This window comes from Lissotriton helveticus, chromosome 4_1 (assembly GCF_964261635.1).
Source record: "Lissotriton helveticus chromosome 4_1, aLisHel1.1, whole genome shotgun sequence".
Lineage (NCBI taxonomy): Eukaryota > Metazoa > Chordata > Amphibia > Caudata > Salamandridae > Lissotriton > Lissotriton helveticus.
Window position 1 is genome coordinate 719,474,699 of NC_136063.1, and position 27,738 is coordinate 719,502,436.

At 49.0% G+C, this 27,738-nt stretch overlaps 1 protein-coding gene across 4 annotated transcripts in view; it reads left to right on the plus strand.

Annotated features, from left to right (window-relative positions):
• TRAPPC8 (trafficking protein particle complex subunit 8) overlaps window positions 1–27,738 on the plus strand; it is a 1,467,367-nt gene that overhangs the window by 561,210 nt on the left and 878,419 nt on the right. For all 4 annotated transcript variants that reach the window (XM_078687367.1, XM_078687364.1, XM_078687365.1 and 1 more), the window contains one exon: window positions 6,612–6,727. In XM_078687367.1, the coding sequence (XP_078543493.1) occupies window positions 6,612–6,727 (116 nt within the window). The remainder of the gene's footprint in view (window positions 1–6,611; window positions 6,728–27,738) is intronic.

The window sequence follows — 27,738 nt, forward strand, 5'->3', positions numbered from 1 at the left end:
CTCGATGGTGCAAGAAACCTGGGCCAACAACCCTATGCATCTTAATGGGTTCAAGACCTTTCATTCCAAAGCAACTCCATCCAGTCACGGTAGATCAAAGGGCGGTCTCTGTGTTTACGTATCTAACAAATTGGCCACTACTAGTGCTAATGTCCATCCATCCAACTTGTTTTACCAAATTGTCCTGGTCGTGTGTATGACCTCTATTTCATTGATATTAGATAATTTTTACAATAATGCCCATGATTTGGACATAATAGATTCTCTCTGCCAACTTGATGAGGATTTGGAATCTATTCTGGACAAGGGCCCTAACGAAAAGATCCTGCTTTGGGGGGCGTTTTGAACATCCAACCCTGCCAATTGGTGGCTAAGTTTGGTTGGACTCCTTGGTATAGGTAATAGGTTGTAGGCGCCAATAGGTAATTACACCAATTATTTGTACAAACAAGCCTTATTAGTGACGGTGCTCAAGGTTTAGAGAGAACCACCTGCCTCTAAGTTCTGTGGCATAAGCAACAAGACATCATATATTGTATTGTTATTAATACATAAAACACAAGAAAATCAGTCTGAATGTTCTCATTTTCACTTTTTTCTTTTTTAATAGGTCCTCGTGTTTTCAATAAGTGAACAGTTCCCAAGCCAACATGTGTTTCGTCGCCACAGTATGGTTGTACATGCGACTTGTTCACGGCTGAACAAATTCACTTCAATTATATTTTAAATGTGGCGATAATTCCAAGCCACACTACTCCTGTGGCGTGAGGGGTGATCCTTGTAAGGACTGCTGTGCTGATTTCTGCTCCAACACCTTAAAATATCTGAATTGTATATATCCCAAATTCTGAGATTTCAGCCAAAAGCCGGCGATACGCGACCTCCCCGCCTCACGCCGGACTCCAAATGTGAGTGAATTGGTGGCTAATAAAGTTTGTGGTATGACCTCTGCAAAGGGTGACGATGTCACTCACTTTTCTCATTCCGGGTACGGAGAGAAACTCAATGAGCTGCTTTTTAAATATGATCTAGGCTTTAGTAATGAACTTGGAGGCAGCCCGGTTGTTGTACCCTGTACATTTGATGGCAGTTGAGGTAGGAGTGGCATTGATTTTCTCTTATTTTCTAAACGCTACTCCGCACTAGTTTTTAACTTTATACTACATACCTTCGCATTAAGTGATCATTTTCCACAGAATTTCTCACTGGATATTCGTCTTCAAGGTGAGCCTGGCATAGGGCAACCCACCCTTGCCGCTGAAAATATAGCACTCTCCTGTCTAAATGGCTTTGCCCTGTGCTGGTCCATGGTTGACCATCTCAATTTTACAGAAAATATTTACAAATCAGAGTAGGTCCTTCAAGGTCTGTCTGGACGAGACTACAGATGCCAACGCGGTTGTGGAGGCCTTTAGACATATTAGGGAGGAAATTAGTGCGGGGCTGACTACTAACCAGATCAGAGGGGCCATGAAAAAGCATGGGTGGTTTGACCATGCATGCACTCTTGCTCATAAGAAGTTAAAGTGGGCTTTGAAGGAGGTACCCAGGAATAACAGTAGTACAGTACTGCAGGCTGGCTTATAAGGAAGCTTTAAATCATCGTAAAAAGATTTGGAAAGAGGAGGCCTGTGATCATCTGCAGGAGGCAAGCCAGAACAAAGATTCTAAGTTCTACAGGCGTGTGGTAAATTCACCATTTTGCTGTGACGATGATGATAAACCTAGCATAGAGGTAGCAATCACAGAACAGGAATGGATGGCCCACTTTGCGAAACTATATATGGGCCCAAATGAAGTACAAGACAACTCTGTGACAGGGACGAGAGTTGTCTCCACTGGGCTTACCTTCTCATGGAAATATTTTGATTTTAACTTTACACTGGAGGAGGTGATACTGGCTCTCAGAGCGAGCAAGGGAGGAAAAGCACCTGGCCCCAACGGGATTCCGATTGCTATCTTTAAGGACAATATCGACCTCTGGGGTCCTCCCGTGAGCCTGGTTTTTAAGTCCTTTCGGGAAGTTCGTTTCCCAGTGTCATGGTCGGAATCACACATTGTACCAATATTTAAAAAGGGAAATCGAAACTGCACTGCACACTACAGACCCATCTCCCTGCTGGATTCTTTGATTAAGGTTGCGGGCAGTGTTGTGCTACACAGATTACAAGAGTGGGCAAACTGTAATAATATTTTGACCGACTTCCAATACCGCTTCTTCCAGGGTGTTGGGACCATATAGCAGGCTATTAACCTGAACCTGCTAGTGAGCAAATATACACAAATAAAAGGGGGCAATTTGTTTTTGGCCTTTGTGGACTTGTCCTCTGCATTCGATTGAGTGGTCCATGAAAAACGTTAGTCTATTATGACCTCCATGAGTGTTGACTGTGCCATCGTCAATTTTCTTAGATATTTGTATTCAACCAGTTCTGCCAAGATTCGATATGGTATGAATGGTGAATGCAGTAGCCCAGTTGACATCAAGAGGGGGGTCCGTCAGAGGTGTGTGCTCGCGCCTTTTTTATTTAATTTGTATATTAATGGCCTGGGTGGTACCCTTGAAGACTCCTGTATGGACCTGCCTCAATTGGCAACAGGCCAGAACCAGTATTATTGTATGCTGATGATGCGGTGCTCTTGACCCGCACCCCTAATGCTCTGCAACATCTTTTAGATAAATGTGTTAACTTCATGGAGAATATGGGTCTTTTAATCAATATAGGCAAAACGTATGTAATGAAAACTGGCCAAAAGTCAGCTAAGGGACATAACATTTTAATAGGAAACAAGACTTCACCTCAAACACTAACTTTTTCGTATTTAAGAATAATATTTGATAGTAATGGCAACTGGAAAAGCGCTGTAAAATCAAGAAGAATGCTGTTTCTCAGATCAATTGCGGGTCTGAGTAACTTTTCCAGGAAACTGGGACATAAACTCCCATGGGACATGTTGAGCATTTATAACGCCAAATGCCGGTCAATAGCGATGTAAGGTTCTGAATTGTGGGAACATGTAGACGTTGATTCTTTACAGCTGGTAGAAAATGGGTTTCTTAAAAACCTGTTAGGGCTTCCTAGCAGCCGTTCTAATTTTGTCTGTCATGCAGAACTGGGTATAACATATTTGGAGGACCTTATAAGGGTGCAGCCAGTCCTCCTCTGGCACAAATTATGGACATCAGATTATCCGAGTTTTGACAGAGCCATTTTACAAGATTGCTGCGGTGCTGATCATGCACTGAAAATAACGTGGTTGAAATACGTAAACAATTTCATGCATGATATCTGCCACTCTGAATACTATGCAAAGCCTGAATCTTTATTGCATATATCTAGAGAATCATTAAAAAGAATATGTTTGGACAACTTGGAGGAAAAAAGATTAACATTGGAACTTGTGAAGCCCACCATACAACATAATCAAATGGTACTGACCTGTTATACGATGCAACCGTATTTAATCGGTGTTTTAAATGCCCAACACAGATTTGTCTTGGCACGTTTCAGACTGGAAATTTTCCACCGCTTGACTAGTTTCCATAACATAAATAATTGGTCTTGTCGACTAACATGTTGTCCTTGTGACCAGATCTCCAAACAATCAATCATGTATTGTTTTTTTGTATATTTTATACTGACTTAAAGACTATTTTTATCAAGCCTTTGATGAAATCTTTAAATTTTAGACAATGTAGACCGGCCTATTTATTTTTACAATTGCTCCCGGATTTGTTTACATGTGTAGTAGTGGCAAGGTTTTTGAGGTCCGTTATCACCAGAAGGAAGTTCTTAACTGATGCACCCTAACTCTGTAAATGGTTTTTTTTAATCTGTTTTTAATGACTTGAATAACTTTCTCTTTTTACATTTGTACTGAACTACAAACTTTTATGATTCTTTGTATGAATCGAATAAAGTTAAATTGAATTGACTGCTTTGGACTTTGGAGCTGGATGGTGTCCTTGGATCTGCAGGACGTGTAATTTCAAATACCAGTCCCGCTGTCTCTCAGATGTAACCTATGGTTCAAGGACAGCCCCTCTCCCTTCCCTGCCTAAGCTCACTGTGGTGATGGATGTCTCACTGCTGGGTTAGGGAGGTGGTAATCAGAGGACTCTGTTCTCAAGTGGAAGACCAGCTCCATATAAGTGTGTTGTAGTTGCTGGCCATTCATCTGGTTCTGAAGGTCATCCTAGCCTTCTTTCAAGGGGAGGCTGGTGCAGGTTGTCAAGGACAACACCACTGCCATGTGGTATTGCAACACGCAGGGCAGAGTTGGCTGCTGTGCCAGAAGGCCCTGAAGTTTGTTGGAGCTACAGGGCATTTCTTTGATTGCAAACTACCTGCGTGATCCTTGAATTCCAGAGTGTACGAGCTAAGCAGGTGGTGTCTGGCAGATCACAAATGGCGTCTACATCCTGAGAATGGTGCAGGGTATCTTTCACCAATGGGTAGAACCCTAGCTAGACCTGTATGTGGCTGTCAAGAATGTGCAGTGTCCAAGACTGCGCTTTGGAGTTTCTGCAAAAACGCTCACTAGGATTCCGTTTGCAATGGAAAACGGGACTCCTGTATGCCTTCCCACCCATCACTCCCCTTTCCAGAGTTTTGAAAAAGGTTTGGAATCACTAGGCTAAAGTCACCCGAGTGGCTCTGGTTTGTGCCAGGAGAGTGTGGTACCTTGAACCTCTGGGCATAAGCACCTGTCCTCTGATCAGGCTTCCACTTTAAGAAGATCTTCTGTTGGAGCACCACAGAAGTGTTCTGTCCCAGAACATGTGCAATCTACACCTTCATGCGTGGATATTGAGTAGTGGCTGTTGACTGCTTTTGACTGCTTTTGATCTGCTGCCTGAAGTGGTGGATGCCATCCTTGCCGTCAGATGCCCTTCTAAGAAGTATATGTCCTGGTCTGTTAGCCAAAAGATTGACCCTTTACAAGTCGAGCTGTTAGATGCTCTTTTGTTAATTTTGTCTTTGGCTCAGGAAGGCCTTGCAGCAAGCACTATTAAAAGGTTTTTATCAGCCCTTTCGACCGTGTTATGTTTGCCAGACCAACAAGTCTTTTTTTAAATCACCTATTGTGTTAAGGTTTAACGGTTTTACACACATTTCCTTCCAAACCATTTGTGCGGCCACAGTGAGAAATTAATTTGGTCTTAACATTTCCTGTGTGGACGCTCTTCAGGTTGATGCATAGGCTAAACTGGTGACTTTATTCCACATTGGACAATCTGTCTTTCTGCCTGTGTGCATTATCACCCCTCGAAGAGGGGGAGTTTCAGCTGGGCCCCAAAAAGGCTTGAAGCTTTTAAATTGATCATACCTAAGAACAACGTGCAGACTATCAGCATTTGTAGGGTACTCCGGGCCTAAGAAAAGGACTGCTGTGAAGAAAAGGACACAGGTTAGGTGAAGTTTGCTTTGCATTAAGATCTGCTACGCCGTGACCAAGAGGCAGCTCCAAGAAGGTCAGTCTTTGGCCTTGTTCCTCTATATGGTCGTGAAACTCCTCAGTGACTTACAATATCCTTATTATGTACTGCAGGTGATACTTTACCGCATATATTGTAGTAAGTTGTGACTTCTCTAGTCCTCTTTAAAGAAATGACGTAGTTGATCAAGTGTAATAAGTCATTACGCTTGGATTGTGACATCATTATGCATGCTGCCAAGTTGAAAGTCATGTCTCATAAAATAATTGCAGCTGCAGTTTAAACAAGTAAAACCGAGAACTAATTTTTTTGATCCTCTGTCTTGTTTTTCTAAAATAAACGGTGATCAGCAGAAAGGATTTATTTATGCTTACATATTTATTTTTTGCTCTCTATAGTTAATTTCAGGAAAACAAAAATCTGTTTCTATGTATTTTCAGGTGCTGCATGTTTTTAATCTGACTTATTTAATTGATTTTACTATCTTTTTGCAAACCTTGCTATTTGCTTGGTGGGTTTACTTTCATAGTACAGATTTTGCTTTATTCATTCTTGCAATCATACTATCGCTTTCTGACGAAGGAAAAAAATAATACCAAGGAGTTAAGTTGGTTGTGGGAAGGTTGATGATGTGACAGTGTATTATAATGAATAAAATACTCTCTGTAGTATATTGAATGGATATTGCAAATCATCTCGAAGTTCCATAATTGCAGAAAGGAATCTGACCGTCAACCTTGTTACTCTAGATTATGATGAAATTCTTCAGTGCCATCCAATGGGCTTATAATGTACAGAAGGGGTTACTTCATTTCAAATATAATTTCTTTGCCCTCTCCTTTGGCTCTGGGCATTAACACTGGAGGCAGCCTGCAGTTGCCAGTACATACTGTTGCAGCAGGATTGATCTCTGTATTGCAAATAATTGTTAGAATTATTCATGTTTCCATTTATTTTCTTTTAACTCTGCAAGGCAAAGTAAATATGCACCACTTTATAATTCATTGTTAAGATAACATTGTATTATTGACCAGATACTGCTGTGTGCACCAATGGTTTTCTTCACTGAATCCTGTATTTCCCCATACTGTTCTTTCTTAGTTCTGTTGGTGCATTTCTCAGATTACATTTTTTCCTTATGAAATAATTTAACATATCTATTAACTTTTAGCTGATATCAAGAAAGGGGTTAAGCCGATCGTTGTTTTCTGCCACAAAAAAATGGTTTAGCGGTGGGAAGGTTCCTGAGAAAAGCATTAATGAACTGAAGAATACATCTGGTTTGTTGTAAGTACATTTCTTTTTCTATGACCTCCATTTTTATAATAGATGATTGCTTACTTTCAGTTATGATTTAAACATGCCATTTAACAGAGTATAGATGTAATTTTCTTAATGGTAAATCAGTAATTTCTTCATGCTTGCAGCTTGAATTGAATGATAAACATAACTTTTATTTATTTTAATCTATTTGTTTTAATTATTCTTAGCTTTCCAAAGATGTGCTTTATTTCCAGCAAATTAATTTAGTGAGTCCTACTAGGGGCTGTAATGTATTACTGTTTTCATTGTGTAATTTACAGGTCATCGTAATCCGCAATAAAAATACAGTCTGCTTAACTGAGACAACTTCCTCTTTTTCACTTTTTTCCCTGAATTAATTTTGATGTGCTTCACATTAAGATGGCAAGACTGAAATTCATGGATTGGTCTGGGATCATGTGTTTTGTTAAGTTTAGAATCTTCCCTTAGCAATGTTAAATTATGTCCTTCATTTCCTTGTGTGAGTCTGTGTGTATGTATGTATTTGTGTGTATGTTCTGGTGGTCGCCAGTAGGTAGTTATAGTTAGGACCTAGCTCCTATGGACCGAGCATTTTTTGTTTTGCTAAGCTTCACATAATTTTCAAACCTAGTTTGCCAATCACTTTAGCTGCTGTCTGAAACGTTTTCGGGTGATCTCCCAAGTGGGGGCTGAGAAAAGAGTGGTTCCCCAAAATGCTATTCCCCCATGCAGTTTCCCATGGACATTTTAGATACAACTACAGCCCGAACTGCTGAATGGAATTTCATCAAATTTGGCAGAAAGTTTGATCCTGGGCCAGAAAGTGTGCTTGTTGTAATTAGGTGTAAATCTGTTCAGTATTTTTAGAGTTATTAAAGCACAATTATGTATGTATATTCTAGAGACGCAGATCCGTAGATCCATGCGCCAACAGCAATGCAGTGATTAGCTGGCCGTTGCCTGAAAGGAAAGTTGTGGCTGTGGCTGCCATTTTGTGTATCGGGACTCGGTCCTGGGGGAAAAATAAAAGTAAAAGTAAAAATTGATAGAAGTGGTCAGGGTAGAGGTACCATGACCCCATGGAACTGATAAAGGGGTCTGTAAGGGACACCTCATGGGCAATAAATTGGCCAAAATGTTTTTTTTTGGGTACTCAAAGATCCGGTAATCCGCTGCGATTCTCCACGTGGCCCCCTGTGTGAATCTGCGACGGATTCACAGAACCAGTGCGCAATAATTTGTTTTTAGAATCAAACATTTTATTAAGCGGACCAAACAGCTTCATACACAGCCCAGCTGCCTACATCTGATAGCCAGCAGGGCATAGGCCAATAAGATCCATACACAGCGTCTGGGTCTACAACCCGGAGGTCGACCCCGCGTTAATGTGACATCGCTGCCGCCCCACCGAGTGCAATGCACCCGCTATTTTAAGTAAGAAAAATCCACAACAAACAAGGTAACATAAACCCCTCCATCCCCCCCATCCTCTGCCCCCCAACCCCCCCCCCCACTCCGCATCAGCGCTATCTAACTCCCTCTGAGTCCCAAGGGCCGCTCCCCTCCTCAAGTAGAAGCCCTCCAAAGCTCAGGTGTGTGGCGTGGCGCCAACCGGGGCTAGAGGGATAAGTTGTAGGATTTGTAGGTACTTCGGGCACGTTACCTCACGAAGATCTTTAGACAAGAGCCGTAGGAACGGTGTCCACAGGGTAGCATATTCCGAACCCTTCCCATCCATACCTAGGGAGAGGTGCTCCATGGCCAGGAGGTGCCACAGACGTTGAAGCCAGTCCCGCAAGTCCGGGATCACCGGGGAGCCCCACTGCGCCAGGAGCACCTGCCGCGCTGCGAGTAAGGCTAACGCGGTTTGCCTGCCAGGGAGCGAGCGCAAGGGAGAGAATTTAGGATGGGGAGCCCTAGTAAGGTGTGTTCAGGGAGTCGAGGCAATGTGATCTGAAACGCAGTGTCCAACTCATCCAGTACAGATGACCAGTAGTGTTCTAATTTCGGGCAGCGCCACAGCAGATGCGTCAGATTGCCAGACATCCCACAACCCCTCCAACAGCGACCTGATTTAGCTGTGTCCCACTGCTTGACCCGCGCTGGCGTGTAATACCAATATGTTGCTGTTTTGTATGCCGATTTGGTCCCCGCTGTGTTAGAGGTCGTATGATGTGCGCGGTAGAACACTTGCTCCCACTCTTTAGTCGAGAAGGGACGACCCAATTCCGTCTCCCAACGCACTTGTGCTTTCGTCCGCTGCTTCCGGGAGCAGCACAAGATCATGGCATACAGTTCCGATATAAGGCTCCGGTCATCCTTCTTGCCGATGAGCCATTGTTCAAAAGTCGTGAACGGTCGCGACATAAGGGCTACGTTGGCTGGCCGGGTCACCCAGTGCGCCACTTGCGCGTGATAGAAGGCATCCTCCTCATCCAGGGGGAAATAGTCTGCCCGCAATACAGGGAACGGGATAAGCCCATCCAAGTCAAAGAGCATACCCGCTCTCTTGGAACCTTTTTCGCGGCAGCGATGAAAAATCGGCGAAGCACGACCTGGTGGAAAGTCAGGGTTGTCCACTATTGGCGTCACTGGAGAAGGGAAAGAGGTCCACCCCTTACGGAGCACTAGCTGGTCCCAGGCCCCCAGCGTCTGAGACGTAACCGGGGAGGAGTACAGGCCCCACAACCTACTTTTACGCGGCAACCAAAGCTCCCGCCAGATGTTACAGCCTGCAACCGTTTGGTTCATGAAGAGCCATTGTTTACTGGACATGGGCCTGTCACACTCCACTATATATCGGAGACAGGACGCCTGAAAGTACGCCAGGAGCTGAGGGAAACCCAGACCCCTGCCGCCTTCGGGGAGGTGATAGTGGCGAACGGAGCACTTGGTCGCTTGTTGTTCCACAGGAATTTATTAAGCATTCGCTGGAGAACCTTCAACATGCCTGGGGGCGTCGTTAGGGGCAGCATCTGAAACAGGTAGAGTATTCTAGGGAGGATGGTCATTTTAATGGCAGCCAGCCTACCAAACCATGCTAAATTGGGGCGGGACCAGCCCGAGAGGGACTTGGCGTCCTGTTCCTTTAGCACAGAGTAATTCAAGGAGAGCGTTCTGAGCAGGGTCGGAGCCAGACGAATACCAAGGTACGTGAGGTCGGAGTGCGACCAGTGGAACTCGAAGTCCCTCCGTAGATCCTCCACATCCGTGGACGGGATTGAAATGTTGAGGATTTGAGATTTAGAAAAGTTAACCTTGAACCCTGCCGCCGTATGAAAAGCACGTAGTTCTGTAGATAAATGTCGCAGGGAGGTGAAGGGGTCCTGCACTGCCAGAATAACATCGTCCGCATATAGGCTTATGTTCGAGGCATGTGGGCTGCTGAATTCATATCTTGTGCATAGATCGCCGCCTAGTGTTGGGTCCGGATGATTGCACATTGTTGTCCTGGAAGAGTCTTCGAAGTATCACGAGATAGGTGGCTCCTCCCCTGGACTACAGTGCGCATGGGCATCGACTCCATCCTCAGATTGTTTTTTTCCGCCATTGGGTTCGGATGCATATTGGTTAACTCAAGTTCGGAATCGATAGAAAACTTTCTTTTTGGCCTAAAGGCCTTTAGTTATCGTCGGTATTGTCTTGCGATCGATGCCCAGTTCTTGTTCCAGCTCGGGTTCCGAGCCGAACCTCCAGAGGAGCCGCGTGGCTTTTCGACGCCCGAGGCCTTATCGACGAACCATCATGGAACGGAGCCCGTTCAAGAGGTGTCCCGTTTGCAACTCTAAGTATCCTCATATCGACGTCCACCCGGTGTGCAACAAGTGCCTGTCTCCCGATCACGATGAAGCCAGCTGTATGGCTTGTTCTCGTTTCCGCTCCAAGAAGACGATTCGACTTCGACGCGCAGCGCGCAAGGAGGCCCAGCAGACGGCACCTGACCCGGTGAACATTTTTGATACCGAAGAGGATGAGGGAGTCGAGCAGGAAGTTCAAGAGTCTGATCCTGCATCGGAGATAGACTCCAACTACGACGCAGATGTCGAGATGCTCGATATTGATGAAGTCGTCGACGAGGTAGGAGACGACGATGTGGCCTTTGGGGCCGTAGAAGATAGCTCGGGCGAAGAGCTAGACCCGATCGTTGGTACGGGGTCAGAGAACAAGACACTCAATAAGGCTCAGGTCGAGGGATCGCCACATGGCCTTACCCAAGATCGTACACTTGGTTCTACGGCCTCGCCTCAGGGCCCGGCTACGGACACTTCTAGGGAGCCAATGGTTGACCGATCGAAACCGAAAGAGAAAGCATCGGTGTCTACACAACCGAAAGCACTGGAGGCAAAATCGAAACCAAAAGTGCGTATTGCTTTGGTCGGCTCGAAGTCCTCCGAGCTATCAGCGCCGACGAAGCAGAAGAGTGTTATCGACCCGGTGAGGTCGCTGAAGGGTATCGAGCCGAAGACTGCGACACCGAAACAATTGGTCAAGGGCGTCGACCCGAAAAAGTCGGCGTCGAAGGCCGTCGACACAGCTAAAGGACTCGGAGCTCAGAAGGTTCTAGATCCTATGCGTCGACCAGATAAGGCTAAAGGCGGTACACATGATAAGGCTAAAAGCGGTACGATCCTCGAGCCCACACCTGGTGGTGCCTCGAAGGAACCCGTCGAGTCGACACAGCCGTCCGCCTCCTTCTCCAAGCTGGTGTCAGAATCGCTGAAACGCATTAAAGAGAAGGCTTCTACTGTCGGACCGACAGACACTCCAACACCGAAGCCTACCACTAAACCTCAAAAATCGTCGGCGCCCATCCAGTTCACACTGCTGCCGAAAGTGGTACCTAAAGCCTTCGCCCCTAAACCGGCCGTCGAGGCGTCCAAGAGGGTGTCCACGGGGCCGAAACCTGCAACTGCGGAACTTGTCACACAGCATCGACAGCCCCCGCTTGAAGAGCAGTCGAGGCAATTCATCGACGCAGACACGGGTAGACTTTCTCTTTATGACCGAAAGATCGCCCCTGAACAGCCTATGGAGTCCTATAAAATTCCATTGAAAAAGAAGAAGGATTCTGCTACATCACCTCTTCTTGTTGAGCCTATTTCACCACATGGCCAAGTCACTGCTCCTATCTCGCCAACTTACTCGGATGTGGAGACAGGGGAAGGTGACAATGAGGAGTACAGTTATCCTATAGACACTGATCCTGAAGATCACAATGAACCCTGGGCGGACGCTACTGACCCAGGAGATCCTCTCACTGCCCCAGACAGTCAGTTGTATGCTGTGAAAACCTCGCCTACTGAAGACTCAGCGGCGTTTAATGCGCTTATTGAAAGGGCAGCCAAAAATCATGATGTCCAGCTCCATGCTGACCCTATTGAAGTGGATTTTTTGTTTGACACCTTCTCCACCTCAGAGAGAACTGTCAAGACTCAACCAATGCTAAAGGATGTCTTAAAACATGCTGCAGACATTTTTAAAGGAAACACCAGAGCAAGGGTGATGAACCCCAGAATTGAAAAAAGTACAAACCAGCACTAGGGGACCCCACCTATATCAAGGGACAATTGCCGTTGGACTCTCTAGTTTCAAATGCCCAGAAGAGGGCAAACTCGCAAACAACGGGTGATGCTTCTCCCCCTGACAAGGAATCTAAAGTGCTAGAAACATCAGGGAAGAGGGTGGCAGCTCAAGCGGCCAATATCTGGCGCATTTCCAACACTCAAGCACTCTTAGCCAGATATGACAGGGCTCATTACGATACACTTGAAACCCTGTTACAACACTTGCCAGATGAATATAAGGAGGCAGCAGAGATGCTCATTCAGGAAGGGAAGCTTATATCAAATGCATCTATCAAGTGTGCGCTGGACGCAGCAGACACCGCAGCCAGGGCAATTAACACAAGTGTAATGTTGCGCCGACATGCCTGGCTTAGAATCTCCGGTTTCAAGCCCGAGATGCAAACCACCATACTAAACCAGCCTGTGAACCCTGACCACTTATTTGGACCACAGGTGGACACCACCTTGGAAAAGATCAAAAAGGACACAGACTGCAAAGTCTATGGGGGCTCTACAGTCCCAGCAGTTCAGGGGTAGTTCTTTTCGTAGCTCAAACAATAGAGGACTTTCCAGAGGCCCGCTGTCGCAGCAGACACAATACAATAAAGGAGGCACGCAAACCACCTACACCAAACAAAGTAGAGATGGCTATCGTGGAAACAGCACCTAGGGTAGAGGTCGTGGAAACAACAGCTCCCGATCCTCCGCCGCTAACAAACAGTGACGCCTTGTCACTGCCCCCCGACCATGCCACACCAGTCGGGGGGAGACTGCAACAGTTCCTACCAGTCTGGACGTCCATCACTACAGACAGGTGGGTGAGAAAGCTTATCCAGTACGGTTATTGTCTGGAGTTAACGTCCACTCCACCCGACATGCCCCCAAGACACTGTCCTATGTCCACAGAGCATTTGCACTTATTGCAGCAGGAGGTACTCGTCATGCTGCAAAAAGGAGCGATAGAGCTCGTGCCTGTGGAGGAAAGAGGTACAGGGGTGTACTCGCTGTACTTCTTAATCCCAAAAAAGGACGGGTCCCTCAGACCCATACTAGACCTCAGGTCCCTAAACCAGTAAATCCTATCAGAACACTTTCACATGCTCACATTGCAGCAGGTTCTACCGTTACTCAGTCAAGGAGATTTCCTAGCAACATTAGATCTGAAGGATGCATATTTCCATATTCCGCTACACCCGTCACACAGAAAATACCTCAGATTCACCATTCAAAATCAACATTATCAATTCAAGGTCCTCCCTTTCGGAGTGACGACGGCACCCAGGGTGTTTACAAAGTGCCTGGCGACAGTGGCTGCACACCTACGGAGACAAAATGTTCACGTCTACCCTTATCTGGACGACTGGCTTATCCAGGCGAAGTCGGCCAAGCAGTGTGCCGCCCACATGTCCCACACCATTCACCTTCTTCACGATCTGGGATTTTCCCTGAATTATCCAAAGTCCCACCTTCAGCCTGCCCACGTACAGCAGTATCTGGGCACGACAATAGATACTCTGGCAGCCAAAGCACAGCCAAATTCAGTGGGAATCAACAGCATTCAATTGCTGATACAAAAATTCAGACCACAACGCTCGTTTCCGGCACGAGTGTTCATGCAGTTGATAGGCATGATGGCCTCCTGCATCTTCATAGTCCCGCACGCGAGACTACATATGCGTCCGCTTCAGGAGTGCTTAGCACGTCAGTGGAACCAGGCTCACGGACAGTTGAAAGACCTAGTGTTGGTGACCGGTCGTGCATACAACTCTCTGCATTAATGGAATCCACAAAACCTTTGCAAAGGCCGACAGTTCCAGGAGCCTGTGCCACAAATTATTCTGACCACGGACGCATCTCTCCAGGGATGGGGAGCTCATGTACTCCAATACACAGTCCAGGGACTATGGACAGCGCAGCAAAAGAAGATGCACATCAACCTTCTAGAATTGATGGCTATCTTCTTGGCAATGAAAGCATTCAAAGTACATCTGTGCAACAAGGTTGTGTTGATCCGGACGGACAACATGACGGCCATGTACTACATACAAAAGCAGGGAGGTACACACTCTCCAAAGTTGTCTCATCTGGCTCAGAGCATGTGAAAGTGGGCCATTCAGAGAAACATCTTCCTCATGGCGGAACACCTCCCGGGCAAGGACAATCAGATAGCCGACCTGCTCAGCAGGCACAGCCACCAAATGCACGAGTGGGAGATACATCCATCCGTACTCCACCCGTACTTCCAGCAGTGGGGTCATCCACAGATAGACCTGTTCGCCACAAAGGAAAACGCCAAATGCCAAAGCTTTGCCGCCAGGTTTTCACACCCACAGTCGCAGGGCAATGCGATATGGATGAACTGGTCAGGCAGATTTGCGTACGCTTTTCCCCCAGCACCTCTAATACCGCTGGTGGCACGCAAGCTGAAGCAACACTCGATGACACTCATCCTGGTTGCTCCAACGTGGGCACGCCAACCATGGTACACCACTTTTCTAGAACTATCCGTGGTACCGCATCAAAGGCTGCACCTCACGCCCAGGCTTTTGACGCAGAAGCATGGCGACATTCAGCATCCAGATCCGCAACAGCTCAACCTGGCGATCTGGCTCCTGAGGTCTTAGAGTTTGGCTACCTCAACTTGCCTCCCGACTGTATGGATATCATACGAGAGGCAAGAAAGCCCACCACCAGAGCATGTTATGCGGCAAAATGGAAGCGGTATGTCATTTATTGTGCAGACCACAACATCAACCCGCTAGATGCCTCTACTCACAACATCATTTGTTATCTGTTACATCTATACAAATGCAATCTAGCCTATGCTTCCATTCGTATACATTTGTCCGCAATAGCAACTAATCTCCAAAACAGGCAGCATCTCTCGCTTTTCAGAGTACCTGCCATTAAAGCCTTTCTGGAGGGACTCAAACGAGTTATTCCTCCCCGGACCCCACCAGCTCCTGAATGGAACCTAAATATGGTCCTCACCAGACTGATGGGTCCACCTTTTGAGCCTCTACTCTCATGCGAGATTCAGTTCTTGACGTGGAAAGTGGCTTTCCTGATAGCAATCACATCGCTGCGACGCGTTAGTGAACTCCAGGCACTAACTATCCAAGAGCCATTCATACAGATTCACTCCAACAGGGTGGTACTCCGTACTAACCCTAAGTTTCTTCCTAAGGTAGTTTCACAGTTCCATATCAATCAGACTATAGAACTGCCAGTGTTCTTCCAAAATCCAGAGTCAGTGGCGGAGAGACAGCTCCACACACTAGACGTCAAGAGAGCTCTAATGTACTACATAGATAGGACCAAAGCTTTTCTGAAAACAAAACAGCGGTTTGTTGCCTTTTCGCCACAACACAAAGGCAACCCCATTTCCAAAGCAGGTATAGCCAGGTGGATCGTTAAGTGCATTCAAATTTGGTATCAAAAAGCCAAGCGCACATTAACGGTTCCCCCACGGGCCCACTCCACGCGAAAGTTGGGGGCCTCCATTGCTTTCCTTGGAAATATTCCTTTAGAAGACATATGTAGAGCAGCCACATGGTCAACCACACACACATTTACAAAACACTACTGTGTAGATGTGCACTCCAAACAGCAGGCAGCTGTAGGGCAGGCTTTTCTAAAAACACTTTTTCAAACTGCTACAGCTGGCACAGGTGGCCGACGCTAATGGAGGGACTGCTATGTATTCTATGCACAAGATATGAATTCAGCAGCCCACATGCCTCGAACCGAATATGCTACTTACCAGTATGCATCTGTTCTTGGCATGTACGGCTGCTGACATTCATATCGCCCGGCGCCTGTAGCGGCTGCAGCACTTACAATTACTCTTAGCATGGTCATCACTCACGGTGTTACACTCCATCTTTGCCACAATGGCTAAAAACAATCTGAGGATGGAGTCGATGCCCATGCGCACTGTAGTCCAGGGGAGGAGCCACCTATCTCGTGATACTTCGAAGACTCTTCCAGGACAACAATGTGCAATCATCCGGACCCAACACTAGACGGCGATCTATGCACAAGATATGAATGTCAGCAGCCGTACATGCCAAGAACAGATGCATACTGGTAAGTAGCATATTCGTTTATGCACATCAGCCCCAAAGCGGATACCCAAAATACTAGCGTGCAACCTGATCCTCTGCGCAAAAGGCTCCATATAAAGCGCGAAAAGATGTGGCGAAAGGGCACACCCCTGCCGCGTCCCCCTGGTGATGGGGAAGGGAGCCGACTTACAGCCATTGACCCTAACCACCGCTGTGGGGGCATCATAAAGGCACTGGACCCAGCGCAGAAAGTTGTCACCTAAGCCAAATGCACCAGACATTCACCTTTTGCTGCACCACAGACTGCCATACCCCACCGCACACGTCGCCGCTCACCTCCGTGGACAGTTCCCGTGAGGGCCAGGCACGATCACTGTCCGTGAATTCCAGGCCCCACTAGGCCGCTATCTGCCCCAACGCTGGACCCCGGCCAGCAGTCCGGTTCAGGCCTTTCAACCTCCAACCTCAGCACTCACCCCCACAGCTCATGGTCTGTCGGGACCACCCCTCAGGCTCCTCTGCTCTCCGCGGGCCGCCACCAGAATGTCGCCCCGCCACCTTCCACAGCCCTGGTCAGCATGCCGTCAGGCTACCTCCTCTGTCTCTCACCTCCTCAGCTATCTTCCGGACGGGACAGGTCGGATCTTCTCCCCCTGTGAGGGTCCACCACTACACCTCGGCTGACGAGGACCAAAACGTGTTCCAGGGGCGTTGCAAGGTGGGTCAGCCGTTGCTCCCGTACCTTCAGGGCGCAGGGCCTCGAGCGTCAACACACACCGGCTGGGCGCGTGAATGCCGGTCTCAAATTCTAGCGCTGCGGGGATGCCGCGGGCTGCACCGGGAAGGTAGGCCCACACAGGCCCAAAAGCCCCAGTCTTGAGTAGGCGATGTCGTTGAGCCTCCGCTCCTCCGTGCTCAGTGCCCGCAGACAGCCCCACACACGCTCTGACGACGGGAATTACAGTCGCCGCACTTCCCAGCGTGTTCCTCCGCCGCCCACAACAACCAGAGGCGCCGATTCCGCAGGCCCCCGTCCGGGCAACTCCTCCACTGCGCCGCACACTCCTACACGAGCCCCTTGTCACCAGGCCCCACGCCGGCGTTACAGCCCGCTCCGCCAGTTGCGGCGGATCACCGGGTCAGCAAGCAAAATGGCACCACCAGTCGATCTTATTCAGCAGCGGGACCCCAGGCAGGCTAGAATCACGGGCAGATGGGGGCCCCAAGAGGGTGCTGAACAAGGCTGAAGATTTCGAGGCGCCGGAGGGACTCGGAAGCACGTCCTACTCCGTCGTCATCTTGGCCACGCCTCCAATAATTTGTTTTTAAAAAAAGACCCACTCACACCCCCACACAACTACTCACATCTACTCACACAGACCAGTGCACACTCATACAGTCACTTACATGCCTACTCACAGACCCACACAGCCACTCAAATGCCCACTTAAAGCCATTAACACACACCGATCCCCACTCACAGCCAACAACACACACACCCAACCACACATACATACAGCCACACACCCTTACACTCACTCACACACCCATACAGTCATTGATACATCTACTCAGAGAGCCCCTCACAGACCCACACAGGCACCCACACAGGCACTCAGACACCCACTCACAGCCATGTACATGCCCACGCAACCACTCGCACACCTGTACACCCACTCACAGACCCACCAAACCACTCACTCACTCACCCACACACCAAGTCACACACTCACACACCCACCACACATCCATAGAGCAACTCACGCCTGTCCACAGACCCCCACAGCTACTCACAGACCCCCCCACTCTCAGACCCACTCACAGACCCACCCACTCACAGACCCACCCACTCACAGACCCACCCACCCACAGACCCACCCACCCACCCACAGACCCACCCACCCACAGACCCACCCACAAACCCACCCACCCACCGACCCACCCACCGACCCACCCACTGACCCACCCACCCACTCACTGACCCACCCACCCACCCACTCACCCACCCACCCACCCACCCACTCACCCACCCACCCACCCACCCACCCACTCACCCACCCACCCACCCACCCACTCACCCACTCACCCACCCACCCACCCACCCACTCACCCACTCACCCACTCACCCACCCACCCACTCACCCACCCACCCACCCACCCACCCACTCACGGAGCCACCCACCCACCCACTCACTCACGGACCCACCCACCCACCCACTCACTCACGGACCCACCCACCCACCCACCCACTCACTCACGGACCCACCCACCCACCCACCCACTCACTCACGGACCCACCCACCCACCCACCCACTCACTCACGGACCCACCCACCCACCCACCCACTCACTCACGGACCCACCCACCCACCCACCCACTCACTCACGGACCCACCCACCCACTCACTCACGGACCCACCCACCCACCCACTCACTCACGGACCCACCCACCCACCCACCCACTCACTCACGGACCCACCCACCCACTCACGGACCCACCCACCCACTCACGGACCCACCCACCCACTCACGGACCCACCCACCCACTCACGGACCCACCCACCCACTCACGGACCCACCCACCCACTCACTCACGGACCCACCCACCCACTCACTCACGGACCCACCCACCCACTCACTCACGGACCCACCCACCCACTCACTGACCCACCCACCCACCCACTCACTGACCCACTCACTGACCCACCCACCCACTCACGGACCCACCCACCCACTCACGGACCCACCCACCCACCCACCCACTCACTCACGGACCCACCCACCCACTCACGGACCCACCCACCCACTCACGGACCCACCCACCCACTCACGGACCCACCCACCCACTCACGGACCCACCCACCCACTCACGGACCCACCCACCCACTCACTCACGGACCCACCCACCCACTCACTCACGGACCCACCCACCCACTCACTCACGGACCCACCCACCCACTCACTCACGGACCCACCCACCCACTCACTCACGGACCCACCCACCCACTCACTCACGGACCCACCCACCCACTCACTGACCCACCCACCCACCCACTCACTGACCCACTCACTGACCCACCCACCCACTCACTGACCCACTCACTGACCCACCCACCCACCCACTCACTGACCCACTCACTGACTGACCCACCCACCCACCCACTCACTGACCCACCCACCCACTCACTGACCCACCCACCCACCCACTGACCCACCCACAAACCAGCCCACCCACAAACCAACCAACCAACCCACTCAATCGCTCACAAACCAACCCACTCAATCGCTCACAAACCAACCCACTCAATCGCTCACAAACCAACCCACTCAATCGCTCACAAACCAACCCACTCAATCGCTCACAAACCAACCCACTCAATCGCTCACAAACCAACCCACTCAATCGCTCACAAACCAACCCACTCGCTCACAAACCAACCCACTCGCTCACAAACCAACCCACTCGCTCACAAACCAACCCACTCGCTCACAAACCAACCCACTCACTCACAAACCAACCCACTCACTCACAAACCAACCCACTCACTCACAAACCAACCCACTCACTCACAAACCAACCCACTCACTCACAAACCAATCCACTCACAAACCAACCCACTCACAAACCAACCCACTCACAAACCAACCCACTCACAAACCAACCCACTCACTCACAAACGAACCCACCCACAAACTAACCCATCCACCCACAAACGAACCCACCCACCCACCAACCCACCCACCCACCCACCAACCCACCCACCCACCCACAAACGAACCCACCCACCCACAAACGAACCCACCCACCCACAAACGAACCCACCCACAAACGAACCCACCCACAAACGAACCCACCCACAAACGAACCCACCCACAAACGAACCCACCCACCCACAAACGAACCCACCCACAAACGAACCCACCCACAAACCAACCCACCCACAAACCAACCCACCCACAAACCAACCCACCCACAAACCAACCAACCCACCCACAAACCAACCCACCAACCCAGACCCACAAACCAACCCACCAACCAACCAACCTAACACCCACCCACCCACTCACAAACCCACCCACCCACAAACCCACCCACCCACTCACAAACCCACCCACCCACTCACAAACCCACCCACCCACTCACAAACCAACCCACCCACAAACCAACCCACCCACAAACCCACCCACCCACTCACAAACCAACCAACTCACTCACAAACCCACCCACTCACCCACCCACCCACCCACCCACCCACCCACCCACCCACCCACCCACTCACCCACTCACCCACTCACCCACTCACCCACCCACCCACAAACCCACCCACATCATCCACCCATCAACCCCACCCACCCACCCGCGATCTCCGGTGTTTTTCCAGCCGTAGTCCGATAGCTCAGTTACCCCATTTCCTGAGCGTTCCCAACCACAGATAACAGAGCCTCATGTGCAACAAGAGACAAGAGGGCCGAGATCACCCTCCGTGCACCCTTCTAGGTGGATGTTGCCTCTACATCATTGGCAGAAATCTTTAACGGTGCAGGTGCGAGAACCGCTGGATTACTCTATCCCCCTGCACAGGTCACTACTGGCTCAGTTGGTGCAAACAGTAGACCTCTCTTCAACTGACTCCCTGAGGGGTCGAGATCGTGTTTGAATAGCGTCTCCATCTACTAGGAGGAGGTCTGCAACACATAGTCAACGTAGAAGACACAGATCGCCTACGTGGCCATTGTCCTTGACTCCTTCAAACAGGGACTATTCACCTACCTTAAGACAGTCCACCTTCAAGAGTCTCCCTGGTGGATGATGTTAGTACTTTTCAAGACGTTCTTGCCAATGGGGCAGCAAAATTGAGCATTGACATGCCTACCCATCAAAACTCCTCCGCTGTGATTTTTGAAACTTTGTACCAAAGATCAGCGATTAGGTCGTTATTGCCTTTGGTACCTGGGCTTGTTCAGCCGGTCATGGACGTGTTTCTCACACCTGCAATACATAAGAATGCCCCAGCAAGGATCTTAAAAAAGTACAGGCCTCCAGAAGAGGATCCACTATTCCTTAGAGAAGATCCATCTCCGGATTCTGTGAACATCGTGGCTGCGAAAAATACGCGCCAGTGACCTCCTCCTCCTCCTCCTCCTCCTCCTCAACAGTGCCTCCGGATAAAGCAAGCAGAACCCAAGAAGTTTGTGGCACTTCGGTGTCCATGTTAAAGATTTCTAGCGCCTCCGCTCTCTTAGGGCAGTATGATAGGGCCCTGTGGGACTCTTTAGAAAAATTTAAAGGCAAACTTCCCAAGGAGGATCGCAGAGATTTTGAGGCGGTATTAGAAGAAGGAGGTTTGGTAGCGAACCAGAATATTAGCGCTGCAGCTGAGAAACCCCATCTGCTCATTCTTATGCACATGGGATTTATGCCAGATGCTCATCCTGGCTTTGGCTCACTGCACTGAAGCCCGAAGCGCAGCAACAGATTCTAAACATCCCTTTCTCTGGGAGTTCCCTATTTGGCATACACAAAGACGATGAGATGAGCAGAATGAAATCAGAGCTAGATACCTTGAAGACAGTAGGCCTTGAAAAGAAAAAGCAGTTCCGCCACAGATACAGACCATACGACCGCAGGCCATTCAATCAGAGGGTTACAAACCCCTCAGTGGTAGAGGCATCAGCAGCAACATCATCAATCCAGAACCCATTATTAGGGGCGTCGCCCTTCCCTTGGGAGAGGGGCCCCACGCCAAATTACCACATCAGTAAAAACCCCATCAAAACAATGAACGCTCACTTCCCCCATTGCCGTTTCCTACTCCAGTATAAGCTACCACCTGCAAGAGTGGCGCAACATCACAAGAGAGCAATGGGTGTTCAGTATGTTGCAGAATGGGTACTCTCTACGTTTTTGTCATCCACCACTGGCTGTCGCGCCAGTGAAAGCTGCATGCCACCAGTACTACAGCAGGAAATATTCACCCTCCTACGAAAATTGGCTGTTGAGGAAGTTCCTGCCTCTCAACCAGGACAAGGAGTGTACTTACGGTATTTTTGGGTGAAAAAGAAAGGTCAAAAGGCAGAATTAACACCTATCTTAGATCTGCGCACTCTCAACAAATCCATCCGGAGGGAAAAGTTTTGCATGTTGACTCTCCAACAAATATATCTGCATCTCCAACAAGGGGGCTGGATGTGTTTGATAGATCTGCAAGATGCATACTTTCAAGTTCCAGTCACCCTCCGTCACCGGAAATTCCTACGCTTCATGGTAAGATCCAAGCATTACCATTTCAAGGTTCTTCCCTTGGGGTTGAAGTCAGGTCCTCAAGTGTTTACCAAATACATGACCGTAGTGGCAGCTGCTGTATGGCGCCAGAGACTGTTTGTTTACCCTTACCTCGACGACTGTCTTCTAAAGGGTCCATCCCCCACAGTATTGGAGGACACACTACCAATACTGTCAAAGCTTTTTGCAGTGGCTGGGCCTTCATGTCAATTTCGAGAAGTCGATTCAAAATCCTACTCCAAGAATACACTATCTGGGTGTGACAAAAGACTCCACAGTAGGAAAAGTGTGTCCTTCAGAGGAGAGACTATCATCTATCACACTGAAGTGCAAACAAATTCTTCACACTCCCTTTCCTTCTGTCTGACAGGTTGCCTTTCTCCTAGGGTCGGTGGCATCCTGCTTCTTCCTCGTCCCTAACACGAGACTGAGGATGAAGCCTTTATAGCAGGATTTGGAGGGTAAGTGGGATCAACTGCTTGATGGGACGGCAAGGTTCATCGGTCACAGGCTGTGAAATACTCTATCCCACGGTGGACGAGTCAGAAAAACCTCCTGGTGGGAGTTCCATTCCAATTGGTCTCTCCTCAACGCAATCTCTAATCACGGATGCTTCCCTCCAGGGTTTGGGAGTGCACATGGGGTCCCTCCAAACTCAAGGTCAGCGGTCGGCCAAAGAACAGACTAATCACATCATGTTGGAGCGGCCGTGCATCTAACACTCAAGGCTTTTCTTCTCTCCGTTCAGGCCAGCTCCATACTAGTCCAGACTATGTACTATCTAAATAAACAGGGGGGGGGGACTCTATCTTGCTCTCTATCCTTCGAGGCTAAAGCACTCTGGCTTTGGCTCCTGGCAAGGCAACTGTTGATTACAGCAATATACCTGCCATGGAAACAAAACACTCAAGCAGATTCCCTCAGTAGTCACTTGACGATCAATAAGACTGTGTTCTACACAACAAAGTTGTGGAAGGAATTTTTCAAGAGTGGGTCGTCCAAGTATCGATCTCTTTGCGGATGATGCACACAAAAAATGCCACAACTTCGCATCCAGGATTTACCAGCCAGGGTCGAAAGGGAATGCCCTTTTGATCAATTGGTCAGGGGGCTTTGTGTACGCTTTTCCCCCTCTTCCTCTCATCCCGAAGCTCATAACCAAGTTCTTCCACTCTAGAGCGAGGATTATTCTGATCGCACCAGACTGGCCACGACAGTGGTGGTACACGGAACTTCTGCATCTCTCGGAGAGCCCACACAGGAGATTGCAATGCAGACCGGACCTGCTTTTCAAGATGAAAGGGAGGATTCATCACCCCAAACTTCCCTCACTGAACTTAGCAGAATAGCTCCTGAGGTCCTCTAGTATGGACATCTAGGTCTTCCTCAGGACTGCATGATAATTTTTTAAAGAGTCTAAAGGCCTTCTACAAGACACTCTTATTTTTTTTTTATGGAAATGTTTCTATTTGTGGTGTGTGCAGAATGGTATCTATTCTAGCAAAGGGCAAGAAGCGGTAATTTTACCTTATCTCCTCCACTTAGCCAAGTTAGGTCTAAAATTTACTTTGATAAAGGTATACCGTGCTGCCATTATGGCATACAGAAAGTCACCTTCTCAACCTTCTTTCTTTCAACTTCAGGTGGTCAAGGATTTCCTACAAGGGTTAAAGAAAGTTTTTCTCCCAATCCGGCCTCCTTCACCTCTCTGGGAGCTGAACTTGGTCCTTTCCAAGCTCATGGGTCCCCTCTTTGAGCCTATCCATAAAGCATCCCTTCAACATCTAACATGGAAGGCTGCCTTTTTGGTAGCAATCACTTCCGCTCGCAGGGTGAGTGAGATTCAAGCGCTCTGCTCTAATGAGTCCTGCACTGTTTTTTACAGAGTAGTTCTGAGAGCCCAGCCCTCTTTCCTTCCGAAGGTTGTGTCGGATTTTCATGTTAAGCAATACATCTCACTGCTTACTTTTTTTCCTAATCCCTCTTTGTCAGCTGAGAGGTCTTTTTATTTTCTAGACCTAAAAGGGTTTTAAAATTCTATTTAGACAAGTCTAAAGCTATTGGGAAATCTGATCAATTGTTTGTAAACCATGGTTCCATCAGAACAGGTTTTCCAGCCTGTAAGCGTTCCATCTCCAGCAGGATAGTGTCATGTATCAAACTGGTTTACCAATTGTCAAACAAGCCCCTCTTTTTGAATCCCAAGGCTCATTCCACTAGAGGGAAGGCAGCTATGGTGACTGTGGGAGCGCAGGTTTGATATAGAAGCGAGGAGGCTGTATATAGGTGCGAACAGGTGATGGTTTATTTGCAACAGGTATAAAGTTAGGGGAAACAAATGTCCGAGGGTCACACGGTTCTTCTTCTTCGATTCCTTCCTCTTCTTCGGGTCTTGTGGAGGGCGATGTTCCAGGCTCCTCGTCGTCTGAGTCCAAGGGTTTTCCCCGGAGGCTCATAAAAGAGGGGAAAGAAGAGCCGTCAGATCAAAGGCTTCCTCGGGGAAGTAGTAAGGCTAACCCGTCACCACACCGTGCAGTGTTCTAGACTTTTAGTCAAAAGAATGAGGTATCTTAGGGTAAATAGTTTTTGGGAGTATACAGTGATTGGTATCGAGGGGAGGAATAGCGTGAGGGGGAAAAGGAAAGGACTAGAATGTAATATCCTCAGTTGAAAAGAAGCACCTTCGGTTAGTTCCAAACAAAAACAAGGCACTTTAAGTCAGAAATGGATAAAGTACAAGATTTACGTTCAGCTACGAGTGAGGCACTACACAGCACTTCATACGCGGTATTAGGTTCACCAAATTCGAGGTGCTCAGGTTTCCCTCTCCTCGTGCCCCTTTCATACCCACCCCCACCCTCCAAGTCCCGTGGCACACCCCACTCACCGGCTCTGCCGTAACTCTCCTGAGTTACGGCCGCTCTCCAGCATCCTCCGAGGGACTCCACCAGTCCTCACACCACGGCTCGTCCTGTTCTTCTTCCGCGACGTCTCCGCCCCTGGATTCCTTCTCGCTGGTCCTTTCCCCGGGATACTTCTTATCCGCTTCTCCTTCTGGCGTCCTCTCCACGTGTTCGGCACCATCCGAGTGAACGCCTTCCTTCTCACAGTCCGGTTCTTTCATTGGTTTCTCTCAACTGCCTCTGGGGTTAATCCCCACCCCTTCCGGGTTCTGGCTGCCGGCTCTCTGTAGAGACACGGAAAGGCGGCATGGACGTTTGTGTTTTGGATCGGGACTTCTTCTGTTGCCCCGAATCCCATGAATAGGGGCTGACCACGGGGAACCTGCGCCCATGGGGATATGCCGTTGAGTCCCTCCTCACATCGACTTTTCTGCACAATGTACTGATTGCTGAGATCTGCTGAGACACTTGGTAATCGGTACATACGTTCACGAGACACAATTGTCTCGACTAGGATACTAGAGCAGACACTCAAGTAGGCCAAGGCTCAGTTGTCTGCAGGTGGAGGATGGGCTTGCTATTCTATTCAGTGCTTCTGACTATTGATGAGGATTTCATGGATGAGAAGAATAAGTTACTTACCTGTAATCCTATTTCTCTTCCAGGGGTATCCTCCTCAGTCATAAGCAACCCACCCATCTCCTCAGGCAAATGAGACCTCTTTAAGTGGCATCTTTGTGCCCTGACCCTCGAGTCTCCCCAAAAAACAACTGACCCATCTGTCACCCCTGAGGCATGATGGGAAGCTGGGGGGAACAGGGGGGAGGGGGGGGGGGTCATGGCTGTCCTAAAAGCATGGTGCCAGGTTGTGCTAGCAATTACTTTCATTTTGATGCTATTGAATTTTCAGTGTGGCTCATGGGCTAACAATGCCTGCTGTTTTGCTGATTGCAAGTGATTCTTGTCCTCCTGTTTTCTACAATCTATGGAGTAGAGTATTGCAGAGTGGATTAGAGTTACATATAGTGCAGTGATGTAGAGTACCGTGGAGAAGAGTGCAGTCATGCGCAGTAGGAGGGTTTGGAGTTTTGTAGAGTTCATTGGCATTTAGTGGAGTAGGGTAGAGTGGCAGTGTGTGGACTTGAGTGGCGTAGAATAGGATGCCATAGTGGAGGGGCGTGGAGAACAGTGAACTAGCTTACACTGCAGTGGCACAGAGTGTAGTGCTGTAGAGGGGTGCAGAGTAGAATGCAGTGGAGTGGGGTAGAGTATAGAGGCGCAGAGTGCAATGTAGTGTTACAGGGTGGAGTAGAGTGCAGAGAAATTCACTCCTTATGTGCCCTCCAGATCCCTCCGGTCGGGAACTAAATCTCTGCTCATAGTTAACCGGGTCAGAAGAGCCAGGCTAGGTGGCAAAGCCTTCACCCACCTGGCCCCTCTCTACTGGAATCAGCTTCCCATTGATCTGAGAATGTGTTCGATCATCTTCAGTTCAGTAGGTGCCTTAAGACTATTCTGTTTTGATCACACTCTTTAGCTAACCATGCAGCCGTGTCTGCAGCGCAGAGATACCCCTTCGGGGGTCGATTCAGGCGCTATATTAAATAAATATAAAATGGAGGGGTGTACAGTGGAGTAGATTGCAGTAGTGTGTTATAGAGCAGAGTGGAGTAAAGTGATGTAGAGGTAGTGTCATAAAGTGGAGTACAGTGTGGTAGAGCAGTTGAGTTCACTGTTGTATCGTGGAGTGGCATAGACTGGTGTAAAATTCAGGGGTGTAGAATGGTTTTGAATGTTCTAAAGTGCAGTTGAGTGGAGTGGTGTAGAGCATGGTGTCGTTGTATTGTGGAGTGTCGAGTTGTATTGTGGAGTGTTGAGTTGTAGTGTATCTAGTTTTAGAATGCAGGGCAGCGGATTATTGTAACTTAGAGTACCGTAGAGTGGAGTGTGGTGGAGTGGATTGGCGTGCCATAGAGCGAATGGAGTGTTGTGGAGGTGGGTGGAGTGGCATTCTGTAGAGTGGATTGGAGGGCCTTTTTTGGAAATGGCCCCTTCTGCAAGGTCATCCCCAACCTTTTTGCCTTCTTTATCTCCTTTTTGCTGGATTCGTTTTCGTTGGCTTTAGGACTCTGTACACGTTACCACTGCTAACCAGTGCTAAATTGCATGTGCTCTCTACCTAAAACATGGTTACATTG